This window comes from Bos mutus, chromosome 3, assembly GCF_027580195.1.
Source record: "Bos mutus isolate GX-2022 chromosome 3, NWIPB_WYAK_1.1, whole genome shotgun sequence".
In the NCBI taxonomy this organism is placed as follows: Eukaryota; Metazoa; Chordata; class Mammalia; order Artiodactyla; family Bovidae; genus Bos; species Bos mutus.
This window is the reverse complement of record NC_091619.1, coordinates 103,150,609-103,170,819: the sequence shown is the minus strand read 5'-3', so window position 1 is coordinate 103,170,819 and position 20,211 is coordinate 103,150,609. Positions and strand designations below refer to the sequence as shown.

At 41.4% G+C, this 20,211-nt stretch overlaps 1 protein-coding gene across 33 annotated transcripts in view; it reads right to left on the bottom strand.

Moving 5' to 3' along the window:
• LOC102286905 (olfactory receptor 2A12) overlaps window positions 1-20,211 on the bottom strand; it is a 151,219-nt gene that overhangs the window by 12,535 nt on the left and 118,473 nt on the right. For 12 of the 33 annotated variants that reach the window (XM_070368297.1, XM_070368296.1, XM_070368299.1 and 9 more), the window contains 2 exons: window positions 11,460-11,564; window positions 6,318-7,632 (listed from right to left, as the gene is read on the bottom strand). In XM_070368297.1, the coding sequence (XP_070224398.1) occupies window positions 6,687-7,632; window positions 11,460-11,527 (1,014 nt within the window). In that variant the 5' untranslated portion in view covers window positions 11,528-11,564 and the 3' untranslated portion in view covers window positions 6,318-6,686. The other 21 variants (XR_011463744.1, XR_011463740.1, XR_011463734.1 and 18 more) reach the window with 5 other exon arrangements.

The following is a 20,211-nucleotide window of genomic DNA, read 5'->3' as shown; positions in this document are numbered from 1 at the left end:
GCAATGACCAATTGTGAGAGATGATCTAGCCCTTCAAGGTGGAATTCAAATTCTGAAGGGTGTGGTGATGAAGGTGAAACTCAGGGCAAGGTGAAGTACAGCTTGGGCACCTGGGGACTTAAGGCCAACGCAGAATACTTTTACCTTGGTAGAGGCCAGTGATGAATCCAGGTGGAGTGACACTTAGTGGTAAAAGGGTATCTGTCTGTAGGAGGATGGCCTGAGCCACTGCATGGCAACTGAGCACAGAACTGGATGAGTCCTGCTATGGAAGGGGTTCTAGAAAGGGCATGTCATCTTAAAACAGGTCCCCAAGGCAAAGACCAAAAAAGTCCTGTTAGTATCCATATAACTGGAACACGAAGTTGGACAAAGCAGCAGCTGAGCATGCCTGGATGTTATCTCAGAGTAATGGGCCGGAATGCTTAGGTGCCCAGAGAAATAGCATATTTATCCAGGTAAGATGGATTTTAGGGCTAAAAAGTATCAACTATAGTGCTTGTTTCCAACTATGGGGAGAGAGTAGGCTAGCCAAGGATGGGATTGGATAGGGTGATCGCATACCCTAGTTTTCATGGGACAGTTACGGTTTATGCCTATTATAGATCAATTAATTTCTGTAATTAGTTAAAACTCTGCCTTTCACTCTCGAAGTGTGTCTGAATTTGGACATTGTATTGTTTCAAAGATTAGAAGGCCATGGACCTGGTAGATACCTGATATGGGGCAGCCCTGCCCATGGAACATGCCATAGATACTGTGTAATATACTCATAAATTAAAAAAAAATTTAATTGAAATGAAGAATCAAAAATTTTACATAGAATCACAAAAGTCTCTGAATTGCCAAAGGAATATTGAGAAAAAGACCAAAACTGGGGATACTATACTCTCTGCCCAGACTATATATGAAGAAGATAAAAGTACTAATTCTGAAAGATACATGAAACCAATTTTTTATAGCAGTATTATTTATAATATTCAAGATACAGTCGTAGATCTTGATATATTTTATCTCTTGACAATTTGTTTCCTTCTCTGGATATGGTTCTGAAGCCCCAGAAAATACAATGCCTCTTTCTCTTTTGCTCACAGAAAACAAAAGACTAGACAACCGGACAGACTGGTGGCTGAATGCCGACTCCACTACTTCCTAGCCATATGGCCTTGTACAAATCACTTTCCCTCTCTGAGCTTCATTTTCATCCTGTTTAGAATGGAAAGCAGTGCTATGAGTGTTAAGAAGGTACCTGTAAGACACTTAGCACAGCTTATGGTACACAGAGGGGTTCAGTCAGTGGTAAGTCTTCTGACAGCAAAAAGTGAGCAATATTAAGGGCCAGCCCTGATCTCTGGTGTGACACCCAGACATCTTGTGGTAGGGACAGGAGCCTGGAAGCCTGCGTCCACAGTAGAGGACACCTGCCCAGGCCACACACTTCTCTAGCTGGTGGGAGGAGACACTGCCTGTGTGGTGGCAATGTCCTTCCTCCCTTAAAGAGAGTGGGCCTCATGAATGTGACATTCTTGGGATTTCAAGCAGAGATTTACTGTTCAAGAGGGGACTGCACCTCCTTAAACAGATAAACAAACAAGGAAGTTTGTCTAATGTGACAGGCAGTGCTGGGTCAACTGTTTAGTGTTGTTGCCTCACTGAATCCTGATCTAGGTTCAAATCCCCATTTGGTCTCTATTAGAAAATCAGGCAGCAACTGGGCTGCTTCTGAGGTGCTGCTTGAGTAAGTTCCAATAAGGGCCACCATCACCCCATTAAGGCTCAGCTCCTGGACTGGGTCGTCTTTGCAGCTCAAGATCTAGTCCTCTTCCCAGTCCTGGCCACCCCAGATCCATTGCTGCTTGTGGCATGGACTGAGTGGGGCCGGGTTTCCCTTGACTCCAATGGGGCATTGTGAGGCTGTCTTGGGAAACCCAGCAGACAATTACTTAAGCAGACTTCTCTCTGTCCTGTCTCAGGGGCAAACCTGCGGGCAAGCACTCCTCATGAGCAAAGTCCAGGTTTCCCCAGTCTTTCTGCCTGACCCAGCAAATCCCCAACCAGCCAAGAGAGCTTGTCTTCTCCATGTAGAACCCCAGGACTGGGACATCCAGTCTGTGTCTTGACCTGCTCACTCCCCAGGGTGGGTATCTGCAATCTCCCTTTTCCCAGGTCTCCTCTCAGGGGCACAGGGCCTGACCCGATCACTTTTCTTCTATTTTCACCCAGTTACATGTATATCTTTCTTAAAGACATGGTCATACAGGAGTCCCTCTGCTGGTTTCCAGTTTGTTTTCAGAAAGAATTATTCCATATATAGATGTATTTTTGATGTGTTCATGGGGATATGTGAACCCCATACCCTCTTACTTCGCCATCTTGATCTCCTCCCATTGAAGACTATTCTTTCTTCATGTTTATTTATTTCCATTTTCTGTTGTGATCCCCCATCTATCCACTCATTATATCCGTATTTTCCTTCAACAATTCTTTAGTGTGTTTATTAGACAAGCTGTTTTAAAGTTTTTCTGTTAATTTCAATGTCCACATCATTTCTGTAAATGTTTCTGTTGACTGTTTTTTCTCTGATTCTGAGTTACTTCCTCCTGCTTCTTTATATGTCTAGTAAAATTTGATTTTTTTTAGGGAATTATTTCAACTTACAGGATGCTACAGAGTTGATAGTCTGCATTATGTTGTTTCCCTTCAAAAAATGTTGAAGGTTGTCTGACAGAGCACTAACTTATTGTCATATCAGTTTGATCCTGTTGAGGCTTTGCTTTTGGCTCTCACAGTAAGTCAGGAGCAACTCTTCCTTTAAGGACTGAATAGCTCTACTCCTAAGATAGAGTTATTTTGGGAGCCTGGAGTATATAGTGAGTTAGCTCCACTTTGGATGACAACTTCAGTGTCTCCCTGCATGGTACAAGCACCTGAATTTTCATTCACTTCACAGACCCAAGTAGTTGTTTCTTCCATGTCTCATTTCACCCTGTGTGTATGCTTGTCAGTGATTTGCTAATGGCTGAAGGAGGCCTCTATGTAAATTTCTGGAGTCCTTTTTCTGTAAAGTTTCTTCTTCTCTCAAACCTGTGTTTCACAAATTCTTCACTGTCTCAACAGCTCACAGTTCTGATCTTTGTTTCACCCAGTATAGGGATTACTGCTCTCTGCTTGGTTTCCACTTACTTGTGGCCACTTGCTTGTGGTACCCTTGGCCAAAAATCTCTTCCTGCATATCTCCTTTTTTTCAAGAATTACTGTCTTACTCTGTGTTTTGGACTGAATTGTGTCTGCTCCCTACTGTTCCAATTTCATATGTTGAAGTCCTAGCCATTCCATATCTCAGAATGTAACCATGTTTGGATATAGGCCCTTTTAAGAAATGATTAAATTAAATTGAGGACTTGACTGTGGACTCTCAAAGGCAACAGGTTCCCAAGGAGCTTTTTAAGCACTCCCCTGTTATGGCCTGTTAAATGACTGGATCTGGGGCTTCTCAGATCTTCCTGTAAGCTCTGACTTCTCTACCTTTGCCCAGTGATTCATGATGAATGAATAGTGATTTTACTCGGATCCTCCAATGCCCCTTCCAGGTCTTTACTTCCCCAGTTCTTGGGACAGTTGTTTAAGGTCCCTTAAAAAAAATAGTTTTTTTTTTACCCATAGCATGTGAAGTGGCTATCTTTTTTAAGGGAACACTGACTGCTATGTATAGCAAGCCTATGCAGGGCTAGCCTGCTTGGCATGGCTTTGTAGCAGCCACTCTTCTGTTTGGTGCAAACCTTGGACCACCTGAATTTAACCAAAAGGTAGTATTTCTGATCTTGCAAAGCTTCTTGAACTCTGAACTAGAGGAGCTAATTGGGAGCTGGTCCTTGCAGGTCACTGGAGCCTGACTATCAGATACCACTTACTCAATACCAGTGACACTTTAATGTGGGGACAGCATCCGTTGTGTTCATCAGAAGCAGAACCTGGCACTTTCTGTGATCACCACTCCCATCACCTGCTAGTGGCCAGGAGATAATTATGCATCCCATTAGAGACACAGAGGAATCTATAACTGCAACCAGTTTTGATAGGTACCACTCCGGGAACAGGTGAGGACTGTCTATAACAGGAAAGTAATGGAGGAAGGGGTGATGTGCCTGGTGCTCCTGCTCTGCAAATCTCTAGTAATTATGACCCTCAGAGCTGGAGACAGTGTTAGATGTCATCCAGGTAGGTCTCCTGGGCTCTGTGGGCCTCATCTCTGCAGCCTTCTTGACCAGGTTCAAAGTGAATGACTGTTTCCACAACTCCATTTGACAGCCTTCTGGTGAGCATGAGTATATCTGGGATTGAGTTGAAATCTAATTTGCTGATTTTTCAGCAGTCGGTCGACTTTAAGTTTGACCACACATTCAAACTGAGTTGAACTTAGAATATAAACATGGCTGACTGCATAGAAATAAACTTTTATTTTTCTTCCCTGCAATGCTCTGGCCACAGACTGGGCCTTGGTAAAGTCCTGGCTGCCATACAATCAGGGACTCAGCTAATTACTATCACATGGTTGTGTGAAATATGCATGTGCTTTTTAGGTCAAACTGTACTCTCATTGTGTTGTGTTAGTCGCTCAGTTGTGTCTGACTCTTTGTGACTGCATGGACTGTAGTCCACCAGGCTCCTCTGTCCATGGTATTTTCCAGGCAAGAATAGTGGAGTGGGTTGCCATTTCCTTCTCCAGGGGATCTTCCCCAAGCAGGGATTGAACTTGTGTCTCATGCATTGGCAGGCAGATTCTATACCACTGTGCCACCTGGGAAGCCCTATTTAAGTGAAGTGGAAGTCGCTCAGTCACGTCTGACTCTTTGTGACCCCATGGACTATACAGTCCATGGAGTTCTCCAGGCCAGAATACTGCAGTGGGTAGCCTTTCCCTTCTCCAGGGGATCGTCCCAACTCAGGTTCGAACCCAGGTCTCCTGCACTGCAGACAGATTCTTTACCAGCTGAGCTATCAGGGAAGCTCATACTCCACTTAGCAATGTATAAAAATCAGTGTTTTATTGTTTTCTGGCCATCTCTGGTTATTGTTTAAATATTCTTCCAGTTTGTAAAGGTAAAAAATGATATCTCATTGGTATTTTAATTTGCATTTCTTTGGTGCCTACAGTGGTGTGATTTTCCCATGTTTATTGTTACTTGGATATCTTTTAAATAATGTGTTCATATCTGTTTCCAATTTTCCTGAGCGTTTGTATTTTTTTTTTTACCAATTTGTTAGAGCCCCTCTGTATTAATGTTTTTATTCACATGTCTGTAAATATTTTGCAGCTATATGCCCTGTCTTTTTATTTTCCCATAATTTTGCTTTATTGTTTATGCAACACTCTGGCTCCTGGATAGCAGGGTTAAGTAATATCTTCAGGGACATTGTGAACTTCCACCCTTGGCATGGAACCTGGCCTCTCATGGAGGGGACAGACATTCATATTATATTTTTTGGCCAGCCTAGCTGATTTTTTTCTGAAAAGAGCTTCGTAGGCAGTGTATATCAGCAAGAAGCTAGGAAAACAGAACCCAAAGGGTCTGCATGTTAGTTTATGGGACATGTTTCTATAACCTCATGGGAATTGCTTTGTTGGATGGTGAAGCTCCTGTGACAGCAAGTAGTCAGTAAATATGGGTAATGCCCAGACTGGTGAAGCCTGGGGGGAAAAGCAATCAAGTTTGTAAACATTCTATGAAAAATAAACATATTTTCAGAGAAAATCCCTTAAAAAAATTGGGGAATAGAGCAAAAAGTTTCCCCACTTAATTTTTAACTAAAGTCCCTTTTTTTTCATTGTCACATTATAGTCATTCCTCTCCTCTCTAATTTCCTACATCCTCAAGTGGACAGAATCCCTTTTCCTTGAGATTACCTAAGAGAAGCTATAGTTTTCAAAAATGGACATTATTAGAAACAAGAAGGAAAGGGAAATCAAGAGGTATAAAACTACAAAAGAACAGACAAAAATGGTCATAAAAGAATTTTCAACTTTCTAAGATAACTTCAATTGACCCCAGATGCTCTAACTGGCACAGTTTGTAGATGGGTTATATAGGTTAATTTCCTTTTTTTCAAGTCCCTCTGCACCTTAAGAATCTCCACTTTACAGTTTCTGAGTTTCTTCTTCCGTTCTTCCCCTCCACCAGCTTTTCCCCACCCACCCGCCAACTTTCTCTTTAGGGATCCAGCAACTTCCACAGATCAGGAAGATCATTGCCATTTAAGGATTGATAATTCATTCCTAGTAAAAGTAACATTTGCTAAAAGAAATTATCTATGCCGTGCTCTGTACATTTTCTGTATTATCTCATTTAATCATTGCAATTTCTCTCTGAGGAGAGATACAAACTTTGGGCAGTTAAATGTGTTGCAAGAATTCACATGCCTAGTAACTGGTAAATCCAAGTCTCTCGTCTTGGTCTCTCTGGCACTAGAGTCCAGGCTCTTAACAACTGTGTTAGATCTTCCTAATCATATTTGCCTCAAACTACAATGCCATAGAAAATTCTGATGATCAAGCACCTTGTTCTCGCTCACTGGGCCAGGGTGAAGAGTTAGCTTTATGAAGACCATCTCTTCAGGACTGGTAGAAGAGTTCGGGGTGAGTGTGCATCCTGCATTGTATGGCTCCCCACATCTTCATCTTTAGAGAGTCACTCTGGGGCCCTGCCCCTGCCCACCAATTTGAGGAAGGCCCTGTTCACATCTTTGTTCCTCAGGCTATAAATGACAGGGTTGAGGAAGGCTGTGGCAACGTTGTAGAAAAGGGCCATTTTCTTGCCATTGTTTGACAAGGAGTCAGAGCCAGGGCTCATGTACATGATGATGCATGGAATAGCAAACATGGTGACCACAGTAATGTGGGAGGTACAGGTGGAGAAGGCTTTGATCCGTCCTTGGGCTGAGCAGATCTTCATGATGGTGGCAAAGATGTTGACATAGACAAGGACAATCAGGGAGAGTGGGACCACAATGACACTGAAGCCGGTGATGATGTTCACCAAGTCATTGAGGGATATGTCTGCACAGGCCAGCTTCAGGACTGCAGGGACCTCACAGAAGTAGTGGTCAGTTTCATTAGGGCCACAGTAGGGAAGGCACATAGCAAAGAAGGTATAGGACAGACCATCCAGCACACCATAGGCTGCACAGATGCCCACCATAAGGCACACCCAGGGGCTCATGATGACCTTATACCGGAGAGGGTGGCAGATGGCCACGTACCTGTCCACGGACATGATGGAGAAAAGACAATACTCAATGATCCCAAAGAGGAGGAAGATGTACATCTGGGCCACACATCTAGCAAAAGAGATGGCTCTCTTCTTGCTGAGAATATGCGCGAGCATCTGGGGCACAGTCGTGGTGGTGTAGCACATGTCCAGCATGGAGAGGACACTGATGAAGAAGTACATGGGCGTGTGGAGGCGTGTGTCCTGGTGGATGAGGGTGATGAGGAGGCTGTTGCTCACAAGGATCAGCAGGTAAAAGACTAGAAAGAAGGTGAAGAGCAGAGGATTGGTCCTGGGGTTCGAGGCAAAGCCCATTAGGATGAATTCTGTCACAGTGGACTGGTTGAGTTCCTGCATTGTGCTCTGCCTGTTTAAAGAGTTCGGGAAATATATGATATTTGGGGTTTGGGTGCCAACGAATTTCACTCATTTTTCATTTATGTTTCTTAACAGGAATTTTGGATTATTAGATGGGGGCACTACTGAATACATCCCCATAGTAGTTTTGTTAGGGGAAGCACACTGACTAAAACCGCCCACCCTGGCCAGGCACCATAGTAACCATTTACATGAGTTGTTTTATGCAGGAGATCCTCGTAAGGAACATGGAACTAATAAGCCACCACCAACCGGAAGAGTTCAGGAAACGTCAAAAGGAGACACCACACATCCGACCACCTCCCAGAATCCTTCTGTCTGGCATCCATCTTGGTTGAACAAGGCATGCACCACCAGGAAGGATTCTGAGCCAGAATGATTGGCTAAAGACATCCCGGAAACTAATCCCATCACCATAAAACCTGAGACTTCCAGCCATGTGGCAAAGCTGTTCTCCTGGGTTCCCTTACCCTACTGCTCTCCACTCAGGTGCCCTTTCCCAATAAAATCTCTTGCTTTGTCAGCACATGTGTCTCCTTGGACAATTCATTTCCAAGTGTTAGGCAAGAGCCCAGTTTCAGGCCCTGGAAGGGGTCCCGTTCCTGCAACAGTTTGAGTGGTGTCGGGGTTTCGTTCAGATGTAAGCTGAGGGGCATAGTGATGAAATGGAGAAGACTGAGTCTGGGAAGTGCTGTGTGCTGTGTTCCTTCCTGTCTCTTGCTTTCCCAAGATAGCTTTGCTTTTCTCTCTATTATTCATCCCATTTTCCATTTTCTCTTGTGACAACAGAGGCTGTTTAGCCTTGATTAAAGATCAGAGTTAAGACTATTACACTTATTATTTATGTTGAGGTTTTCATCACCGCTAGGATTACCATTGAGGTTAGAATTGGGAATTCAAATCAATGCTATGTAGATTAAAGTTTATAGTTAATATTCAAGATTTAACTTTTCCTGGTGAAAGAAACTTTACTGGTGTTCAGTAACTATGTCATTGATTCAACATGTTTTTACCAAATGCCTACTATTTGTTATAAATCAGAGGGGCAAAGGAGAGTTATAAATCATATGGGTGGAAAAGTGATTTCACACAGTTAAATATGTTAAAGAGTTAAATGCAAAAAACAAAAGTATAAGGTAACCTAAGAGAGAATATATGAGTGAATATTTATTTTATGATGTGACAGAGAAAGGCCTTCAAGCATCACTTGAAGGTTCCAAGTCCTTCAGCCTCTTAGTGTTGACCCCTTTCCCTCTAATAAGCAAACAAAGCTGCACAGCCCTCATCTGACCTGTTCCATATTTCCCTAATGTTGTGAAGGATTCTTGTGTATCCCTGGTCATTTTGCTTCCTAATCCTCACTCTCATTGACTCCTCAACTCCCCTTATTGCCTTCCTCATGGAGTACTGACCTTCAGTGGTTCATCCTTATTCTCTTTCTCCATTATGCCCCTAAACCTCACCAACACAAGGGTGTTATTTGCAAGACTTGTCCTGGATGTATGGATAAAAGGAAGATGACTTACAATGCAGCACAGAAGAGAAAACTATTTTTAAAATGAACATTTAATGTTGCAAAGTCCCTAAGTTATCTGTGCAGAGGTTTTTCCTCTCTAGCCCCCAGCCACCTGCATATGATTGGAGACTGGTATCCTTCCTGGAACCTCCTCCAATCTTCCCTTGTCTTCCAGTTCTAGGACTCTCCTTACTCCCGTTACCGGGGCAAGCAGCCATAAATCCAATTCCTTTAACTCAATGCTTTCAGACTTACCTGTGATTCAGAATCACCTGGAGAGCTTGTCAGATGCTCCTGCACTTCATACGGAGTTTTGATTTGGAAAGTCTTGGGTGGAGGTTGAGAATTTGCATTTCTACAAGTTCCCAGGTAATGCATATGCTGGGTCCACACTTTGAGAACCAATCTACTTAATTGTGAAGAGTAATTTGGTTCTATCTCAATTTCCCTGTCTCTACACTATACTCAAGCTGCTCACATTCGTCCTGCTTAAATGCCAATACTTTCTTGCTTTCTTGTGAGCATAGAAATAAAGTAAGAAAAGTAAGAAAAATATGAATATTTTTGGCTATATAATAACTTATGTATAATAACTTATGTAAGTTAAAAAATGAATAATAAGTTGTTGCATATGTGTAATACAAGTGATTAATATCATTAGAATATAAAGGTCTCTTCTTTGTAAGGAAAAAACTCATAACCAAGAATGAGACATTAATAATCAATGCACAAGAGATTAATGAAAAAATGAATCCACCAAAGTTTAAACTTCCTAATAATTAAAGACTGCAAATTAAAACATCAATGAAATAGTTTTAACCTGACATAGGCACAAAATTCTTTTAAAATGATGATGCCTGGCATTGACCAGTTTGCAGTAAATGAGAAATTCTTATATATTGATTTGGAAATTCATATGAGAAGCAAATTACTCTGTTCTTCTGCAGGAAAATGTGATAGCATTTAATTTCACCTTTAAGAATATTGCATGTGGAAAAATGAGAGATGTGGGGAGAGATTTTCATCAAGGATGTTTAATTGCAGAATTACTTTTAATGGGGAAAACTGGATAGAACCTAAATGTCCTATAACAGGGGACTGGTTGAAATAATTTATGGTCTATTGATATGATTGAATACCTGATAACCTTTAAAATAATATTTTGGAGACTATTTTGCATTGTGGAGAAATGCTCCAACAGATTGTTAAAAAGCAGACTGAATCTTAACAGTATACAAATTTATATGCACAGCATAAAAATTAGAAAGAAATATACCAAAACCTTACAGGGGTCATTTCTGGTGATTAGATTTACAGGTGATATTTATTACTTAAAGTTCTATGAACTTTCCAAATTTCATACAATAAACATAAATAATTTTTATAATAAGGAATAAAATTCAAGTGGTACTTCGAATTTGGAATATAAAAGGATTTGGCTTCTTCATTCAGACTAGTTAGATGAAAGTGTGGATGTGAGAGAGGGAGATGAGAGATGGAGAAAGACATGCTGGGCCTAGACAAGACTGGAGGACACTGAAAGGGAGTGTATCCTGTTGTCTGAGCTCAACCCCTCCACCGAGCTACACTTGGGAATCAGCTTATACAGTTTAATACAAGTACATTTGCTGCTTAAGGTAAAAGTGTTTCGGATAGGAGGTAGGTCCTGAGTGGTGGAGATCCTTGAATGAGGTCCCTCGTGATGAGAGGCTGCCCAGTTTTTACCTCCAGCTTGTACCTTCAGGGTGAGGGCAAAGGGGATGTGGGTGACAGGTCTCTGCTCCCCAGGACTCCTTGCCCTAAGATGAATTCATGTATTTGTCCTAACTTTTTTCTTCTGCACTTTGTGCTGTGCTTGCTAAGTTGTTTCAATCATGTCTGAATCTGTGTGACCCTATGGAGTGTAGTCCACCAGGCTCCTCTGTCCATGGGATTCTCCAGGCAAGAAAACTGGAGTGGGTTGCCATGCCCTCCTCCAGGGGATCTTCCTGACCCAGGGATCAAACCCATGTCTCTTATGTCTCCTGCATTGGCAAGTGGGTCTTTACCATTAGCACCACATGAGTAAGTGAAAGTCATTCAGTTTTGTCCAACACTTTGTGACCCCATGGACTGTATAGCCCACCAAGATCCTCTATCCATGAAACTCTCCCAGCAAGATTACTGGAGTGGGTAGCTGTTCCCGTCTCCAGGGGATCTTCCCAACCCAGGGATCAAACCCAGGTCTCCCATATGGCAGGAGGATTCTTTACCATCTGAGCTACCAGAGAAGCCCCATATATTTATCTTCTACTACATACCTACCCTTCTGAAGCACAGGTGGAGAAACAAAAGGCTCAATGTAGTTTTGAATTTTCACTTTTGCCATTTACTGCCATGATTCTGAGTAGGTAACTATTTCTTAACTGTAAAAAAAAAGAGAGAGAGAGAGAGAGAGAGGTTTATTACAATAATATATGATTCTTTCAAGTTCTGAAAATATGTTTACTCCTCTCTTCCTTTTCCTTAGCTCTTCCCCCACCACACACACCCTCCCCCAGCATCAGCACAAACCTTCAGGGGCTAAGATTGACCTAGAGAAACAAATAAAAATTAGAAAGCAACAGAAACAGAGAAAATGATGGGAAAAGATAGAGAGTTCCAGAAGGGAGGAAGAGACACAAACATATGTGGCAAGAAGACAGAGAGAAGAATAAACCAAAATTTGAGGGATGGGGGATACACAAGGAGAGAAGAAAACGGGTGCTGGGAGTGTGATTAACATCAACAGAAGGAGAAGGAGATGGCTCAGGGTTCCAGTGGCAGATAGAGAAGCACTGCAAGGGCAGATCCTTGTGAGTCAAAGGACGATGCTGCAGGCAAATCCAGACCATAGCAAGCAGTAAACAGACATCAAGAGGGAAAGAAAGTCACAGAGTGAGCTGAAGACCCAGTTAGACAGAACACCAGAGCTACACAATCAGAAAGTGGATCAGAGAGATGGATGAAATCTTTGGAGGCAGAGAAGCCCAGAGACAGCAAACAGAAAAAGAGGCAGGAGGAGACACATGGAGAGGGATGGAGATAACAAAGAGAAGGAGAGGCAGAGACAGAGAGATAATAACAGACCCAGAGACAGAGGAAGGAAAGGATGGACACACAGCAAGAAAGAGGCAGAGACAACCATGGACACTCTCACATAGACATGGGGAGAGACACCAAGATGCACAGGAACTGTGAACCAGGTCCTACCCAGAGCTCCTGGCACGACTGGGCATGGGGGGTCAGCCGCAGCCTGGCTTGCTCCCCAGAATGGTTGTGGGCGCTGCTGTCCTGAGATTATAACTCTACAGGGAAGGGAGCTGTGGGCAGAGCTCTCTCAGACTCAGGAGATCACTCCTGAGTAACATGTGGCCCCAGGGCTCTAACCAGGAGCTAAGTTCCTGCAGCCCCTTCCTGCTGGGGAGGGAGCACTAGGTTCTTGCTCAGCAACATCCCATAGCAGTTCAGTTCTGCCTGGTGGGAAAGAAACTTCAGGCTCCATTCCTCCTGAGCATGAGAAGGTCCCCTGCCCACACACAGCCCAGGGGCACTAGAGTTACATTTGGTTCTTGGCCCAGTGTTTCCCCACAGGAGCCAGACTAGGGTTTGGGATGAAAGCTGGGAGACCCAGGGGAGAGGCTGATGAGAGTGGAGCCCATCTGCGGAGGCTGGCTTCTGGGAAAGGCAGTCTCCTTAGGTGGGGGCACCAGGCACATTCGAGCCCTCACTCCCCAGATGAAGTCCCTTCTTTCTCCTCCTTACTAGCCTTCTTCTTGGGTGATGGTTGCTCTCCTGCTCCCCACTATTCTGATCCTGACCCCATTGTGGAGTCCACCTCAGCATCGATCAGGTCCTGGAGGCCTCTTCCTCCACTGGAGGGGATCTCAGGATTTGGTGAATATAACTTCAGCTCCTCTGAGAACCTCAGGGCTGAACGTCTGTACCTGCCCCCTACCCCAGGGGTCTCCTCACAACTGTGGAGGGCTGTTCCTCTCCCACATTCCCCTGGCCCAGCCTGGAACTCATCTCCTAGTCTGCCCACCCCAAGCAACCAGGATTTCCAGGTCTGTGATTCATTTGCCTTCTCAAGTGGCAGGGCCTGGACTCAAAGAGCAGACTGTGTGGTCAGTAAGCATTCCCATGGCTGCCACAGCTGGATTTCTATCCGGCAACTCTGCCTTTGTTCCCCTTCCTTCAGAGTCCTCACAAGTTTCCATCTGGGGAATTTAGTCTCAGCTCCTTAGTCCAGCAGCCAAAACCCTTCCTGCTCTGAATCTTGTCTACCTCCCAGCCTCTCCTCTTGCAATTCAATGAAATTGTTGACATATATTCATCTAAGAAAAAACATAAGGATAGATTCATAAGTTTATTAAGAATTCTATTCATATAAAGTCATTATTCATTTCTATCCATCAAAAAGTGAAAAAAAATTTTCAACAGTGAAACCAAATGAAAACAGAAAAATGTTAAAACCTATACTGAGTGAATAAATCACGTGACAGAAGAATAAATACTGTGTAATTCAATGTTAAAAATCATGGAAACAAAAAATAAATTGTTTAAGAATTGTGTTACGTTTCTTAAAAATATTCATAAAGACAATTTTAAAAAATTTAGACCTTGAATTTTTAACTGTAGTTATCTGCAAGTCTAAAGTAATGGGTATTTGTTTGCATCTGTTATAAAATTTTAAGAATAAACATATATGACTTTTGCAACAAAGAAAAAAAATAATAAACTGAGAAGATATTTAAGTGCATGTAACAGACAAAGAACATTATCCAATATATAATAAATTACAAATTAAGAAAAGGTAAACAGTATCTTACATTCACTGAATACTTATTATTTGTTTTTTATTATGATAAATGCTTTACACGCGAGAAGGTAACAGGCAGGAAGGCTAGGGGTCTCCAAAAGCAGGATATAGGCTGCAAGTGTTAGACATTTTTTATCTCTCTCTTAAGCAGCAGGAGGAAACAAACAGGTGTCAGATTTTAATCATCACTATGAACAAACCTAGTGGAGGTGATGGAATTCTAGTTGAGCTATTTCAAATCTTGAAAGATGATGCTGTGAAAGTGCTGCACTCAACATGCCAGCAAATTTGGAAAACTCAGCAGTGGCCACAGGACTGGAAAAGGTCAGGTTTCATTCCAATCCCAAAGAAAGGCAATGCCAAAGAATGCTCAAACAACCGCACAATTGCACTCATCTCACATGTTAGTAAAGTAATGCTCAAAATTCTCCAAGCCAGGCTTCAGCAATACATGAACTGTGAACTTCCTGATGTTCAAGCTGGTTTTAGAAAAGGCAGAGGAACCAGAGATCAAATTGCCAACATCTGCTGGATCATCGAAAAAGCAAGAGAGTTCCAGAAAAACATCTATTTCTGCTTTAGTGACTATGCCAAAGCCTTTGACTGTGTGGATCACAATAAACTGTGGAAAATTCTGAAAGAGATGGGAACACCAGACCACCTGACCTGCCTCTTGAGAAACCTATATGCAGGTCAGGAAGCAACAGTTAGAACTGGACATGGAACAACAGACTGGTTCCAAATAGGAAAAGGAGTACGTCAAGGCTGTATATTGTCACCCTGCTTATTTAACTTCTATGCAGAGTACATCATGAGAAACGCTGGACTGGAAGAAACACAAGCTGGAATCAAGATTGCCGGGAGAAATATCAATAACCTCAGATATGCAGATGACCCCACCCTTATGACAGAAAGTGAAGAGGAACTCAAAAGCCTCTTGATGAAAGTGAAAGAGGAGAGTGAAAAAGTTGGCTTAAAGCTCAACATTCAGAAAACGAAGGTCATGGCATCTGGTCCCATCACTTCATGGCAAATAGATGGGGAAGCAATGGAAACAGTGTCAGACTTTATTTTTGGGGGCTCCAAATCACTGCAGATGATGACTGCAGCCATGAAATTAAAAGACGCTTCTCTTTGGAAGGAAAGTTATGGCCAACCTAGACAGCATATTAAAATCAGAGATATTACTTTGCCAACAAAGGTCCATCTAGGCTATGGTTTTTCCAGTGCTCATGTATGAATGTGAGAGTTGGATTGTGAAGAAGGCTGAGCGCCGAAGAATTGATGCTTTTGAACTGTGGGTGTTGGAGAAGACTCTTGAGAGTCCCTTGGACTGCAAGGAGATCCAACCAGTCCATTCTGAAGGAGATCAGTCCTGGGTATTCTTTGGAAGGACTGATGCTAAAGCTGAAACTCCAATACTTTGGCCACCTCATGCGAAGAGTTGACTCATTGGAAAAGACACTGATGCTGGGAGGGATTAGGGGCAGGAGGAGAAGGGGAGGACAGAGGATGAAATGGCTGGATGGCATCACCGACTCGATGGACATAAGTTTGAGTGAACTCTGGGAGTTGGTGATGGACAGGGAGGCCTGGCATGCTGTGATTCATGGGGTGGCAAAGAGTTGGACACGACTGAGCGAGTGAACTGAAACAAATTTAAAAGATTTCTTTTATTTTTTTTTCTTTTTAAATTTTATTTTATTTTTAAACTTTACAATATTGAATTAGTTTTGCCAAATATCGAAATGAATCCACCACAGGTATACCTGTGTTCCCCATCCTGAACCCTCCTCCCTCCTCCCTCCCCATACCCTCCCTCTGGGTCATCCCAGTGCACCAGCCCCAAGCATCCAGTACTGTGCATCGAACCTGGACTGGTGACTCGTTTCATACATGATATTATACATGTTTCACTGCTATTCTCCCAAATCTCCCCACCCTCTCCCTCTCCCACAGAGTCCATAAGACTGATCTATATATCAGTGTCTCTTTTGCTGTCTCGTACACAGGGTTATTGTTACCATCTTTCTAAATTCCATATATATGCATTAGTATACTGTATTGGTGTTTTTCTTTCTGGCTTACTTCACTCTGTGTAATAGGTTCCAGTTTCATCCTTCTCATTAGAACTGATTCAAATGTATTCTTTTTAATGGCTGAGTAATACTCCATTGTGTATGTGTACCACAGCTTTCTTATCCATTCATCTGCTGATGGGCATCTAGGTTGCTTCCATGTCCTGGCTATTATAAACAGTGCTGCGATGAACATTGGGGTACATGTGTCTCTTTCCCTTCTGGTTTCCTCAGTGTGTATGCCCAGTAGTGGGATTGCTGGGTCATAAGGCAGTTCTATTTCCAGTTTTTTAAGGAATCTCCACACTGTTCTCCATAGTGGCTATACTAGTTTGCATTCCCACCAACAGTGTAAGAGAGTTCCCTTTTCTCCACACCCTCTCCAGCATTTATTGCTTGTAAACTTATGGATCGCAGCCATTCTGACTGGTGTGAAATGGTACCTCATGGTGGTTTTGATTTGCATTTCTCTGATAATGAGTGATGTTGAGCATCTTTTCATGTGTTTGTTAGCCATTTGTATGTCTTCTTTGAAGAAATGTCTATTTAGTTCTTTGGCCCATTTTTTGATTGGGTCATTTATTTTTCTGGAGTTGAGCTGTAGGAGTTGCTTGTATATTTTTGAGATTAGTTGTTTGTCCATTGCTTCATTTATTATTATTTTCTCCCATTCTGAAGGCTGCCTTTTCACCTTGCTAATAGTTTCCTTTGTTGTGCAGAAGATTTTAAGTTTAATTAGGTCCCATTTGTTTATTTCTTTTAAAATTCTGTGTTGCCATGATGATACCTTGTTCCACCTGAACTTAACTTTTCTCAAACCTTGAGCTAACCAATGTGTTTTTCTTTTTCTTTTTTAATTTATTTACTTTAATTGGAGGCTAATTACTTTTCAATATTGTAGTGGTTTTTGCCATACATTGACATGAATCCACCACGGGTGTACACGTGTTCCCCATCCTGAATCCCCCTCCCACCTCCTTCCCTGTACCATCCCTCTGGGTAATCCCAGTGCACCAGCCCCAAGCATCCTGTATCCTGCATCGAACCTGGACTGGCAATTCATTTCTTATATGATATTATACATGTTTTAATGCCATTCTCCCAAATCATCCCACCCTCTCCCTCTCCCACAGAGTCCAAAAGACTGTTCTATACATTTGTGTCTCTTTTGCTGTCTCACATACAGGGTTATCATTACCATCTTTCTAAATTCCATATATATGCATTAGTATACTGTATTGGTGTTTTTCCTTCTGGCTTACTTCACTCTGTATAATAGGCTCCAGTTTCATCCACCTCATTAGAACTGATTCAAATGTGCAATGTGTTCTTTTTAATGGCTGAGTAATATTCCATTGTATATATGTACCACAGCTTTCTTATCCATTCGTCTGCTGATGGACATCTAGGTTGCTTCCATGTCCTGGCTATTATAAACAGTGCTGCGATGAACACTGGGGTACACGTGTCTCTTTCAGTTCTGGTTTCCTTGATTTGTATGCCAGCAGTGGGATTGCTGGGTCATATGGCAGTTCTATTTCCAGTATTTTAAGGAATCTCCATACTGTTCTCCATAGTGGCTGTACTAGTTTGCATTCCCACCAACAGTGTAAGAGGGTTCCCTTTTCTCCACACCCTCTCTGACATTTATTGTTTGTAGACTTTTAGATAGCAGCCATTCTGACTGGCATGAAATGGTACCTCATTGTGGTTTTGATTTGCATTTCTCTGATAATGAGTGATGTTGAGCATCTTTTCATGTGTTAGCCATCTGTATGTCTTCTTTGGAGAAATGTCTGTTTAGTTTTTTGGCCCATTTTTTGATTGGGTCATTTATTTCTCTGAAATTGAGCTGCAGGAGTTGCTTGTATATTCTTGAGATTAATTCTTTGTCAGTTGCTTCACTTACTATTATTTTCTCCCATTCTGAAGGCTGTCTTTTCACCTTGCTTAGAGTTTCCTTCATTGTGGAAAAGCTTTTAAGTTTAATTGGGTCCCATTTGTTTATTTTTGCTTTTATTTCCAATATTCTGGGAGGTGGATCATAGAGGATCCTGCTGTGGTTTATGTCGGAGAGTGTTTTGCCTATGTTCTCCTCTAGGAGTTTAATAGTTTCTGGTCTTACATTTAGATCTTTAATCCATTTTGAGTTTATTTTTGTGTATGGTGTTAGAAAATGTTCTAGTTTCATTCTTTTACAAGTGGTTGACCAGTTTTCCCAGCACCACTTGTTAAAGAGACTGTCTTTTCTCCATTGTATATTTTTGCCTCCTTTGTCAAAGATAAGTTGTCCATTGGTGTGTGGATTTATCTCTGGGCTTTCTATTTGTTCCATTGATCTATATTTCTGTCTTTGTGCCAGTACCATACTGTAGCTTTCTAGTACAGCCTGAAGTCAAGCAGGTTGATTCCTCCAGTTCCATTCTTCTTTCTCAAGATTGCTCTGGCTATTCGAGGTTTTTGTATTTCTATACAAATTGTGAAATTATTTGTTCTAGTTCTGTGAAAAATACCATTGGTAGTTTGATAGGGATTGCATTGAATCTATAGGTTGCTTTGGGTGGTATGCTCATTTTCACTATGTTGATTCTTCCAATCCATGAACATGGTATATTTCTCCATCTATTTGTGTCATCTTTGATTTCCTTCATCAGTGTTTTATAGTTTTCTATATATAGGTCTTTTGTTTCTTTAGGTAGATTTATTCCTAAGTATTTTATTCTTTTCATCACAATGGTGAATGGAATTGTTTACTTAATTCCTCATTCTGTTTTCTCATTGTTAGTGTATAGGAATGCAAGGGATTTATGTGTGTTGATTTTATATAACGCAACTTCACAATATTCATTGATTAGCTCTAGTAATTTTCTGGTGGTGTCTTTAGGGTTTTCTGTGTAGAGGATCATGTCATCTGCAAAAAGTGAGAGTTTTACTTCTTCTTTTCCATTCTGGATTCTTTTTATTTCTTTTTCTTCTCTGATTGCTGTGGCCAAAACTTCCAAAACTATGTTGAATAGTAGTGGTGAGAATGGGTGCCCTTGTATTGTTCCTGACTTTAGGAGAAATGCTTTTATTTTTTCACCATTGAGGATAATGTTTGCTGTGGGTTTGTCATATATAGCTTTTATTATTTTGAGGTATATTCCTTTTATTCCTGCTTTCTGGAGGGTTTTTATCATAAATGGATGTTGAAATTTGTCAAAGGCTTTCTCTGCATCTATTGAGATAATCATATGGTTTTTATCTTTCAATTTGTTAATATTTGTGATTGATTTGTGAATATTGAAGAATCCTTGTATCCCTGGGATAAAGCCCATTTGGTCATGATGTATGATCTTTTAAATATGCTGTTGGATTCTGTTTGCTAGAATTTTGTTAAGGATTTTTGCATCTATGTTCATCAGTGATATTGGCCTGTAGTTTTCTTTTTTTGTGGCATCTTTGTCTGGTTTTGGTATTAGGGTGATGGTGGCCTCATAGAATGAGTTTGGAAGTTTACCTTCCTCTGCAATTTTCTGGAAGAGTTTGAGTCGGATAGGTGTTAGCTATTCTCTAAATTTTTGGAACCAATACAATATTGTAAAGTAAAAATAATAATAATAATAATTTTTAAAAATAAATTTGTGGTAGAATTCAGCTGTGAAGCTCTCTGGTCCTGAGCTTTGGCTTGCTGGAAGATTTCTGATTACAGTTTCAATTTCCATGCTTGTGTTGGGTCTGTTAAGATTTTCTATTTCTTCCTGGTTCACTTTGGGAAAGTTGTACTTTTCTAAGAATTTGTTGATTTCATCCAAGTTGTCCATTTTATTGGCATATAGTTGCTGATAGTAGTTTTTAATGATCCTTTGTATTTCTGTTGTCTGTCGTGATTTCTCCATTTTCATTTCTAATTTTGTTGATTTGATTCTTCTCCCCTTGTTTCTTGATGAGTTAAGCTAATGGTTTGTCAATTTTATTAATCTTCTCAAAGAACCAGCTTTTAGCTTTGTTGATTTTTGCTATGGTCTCTTTTGTTTCTTTTACATTTATTTCTCAGTGCATTTTTCTTATGAAAATGTTTTTCTTCAGTTCAGTTCAGTCTCTCACTTGTGTCCAGCTCTTTGCAACCCCATGGACTGCAGCATGCCAAGCTTC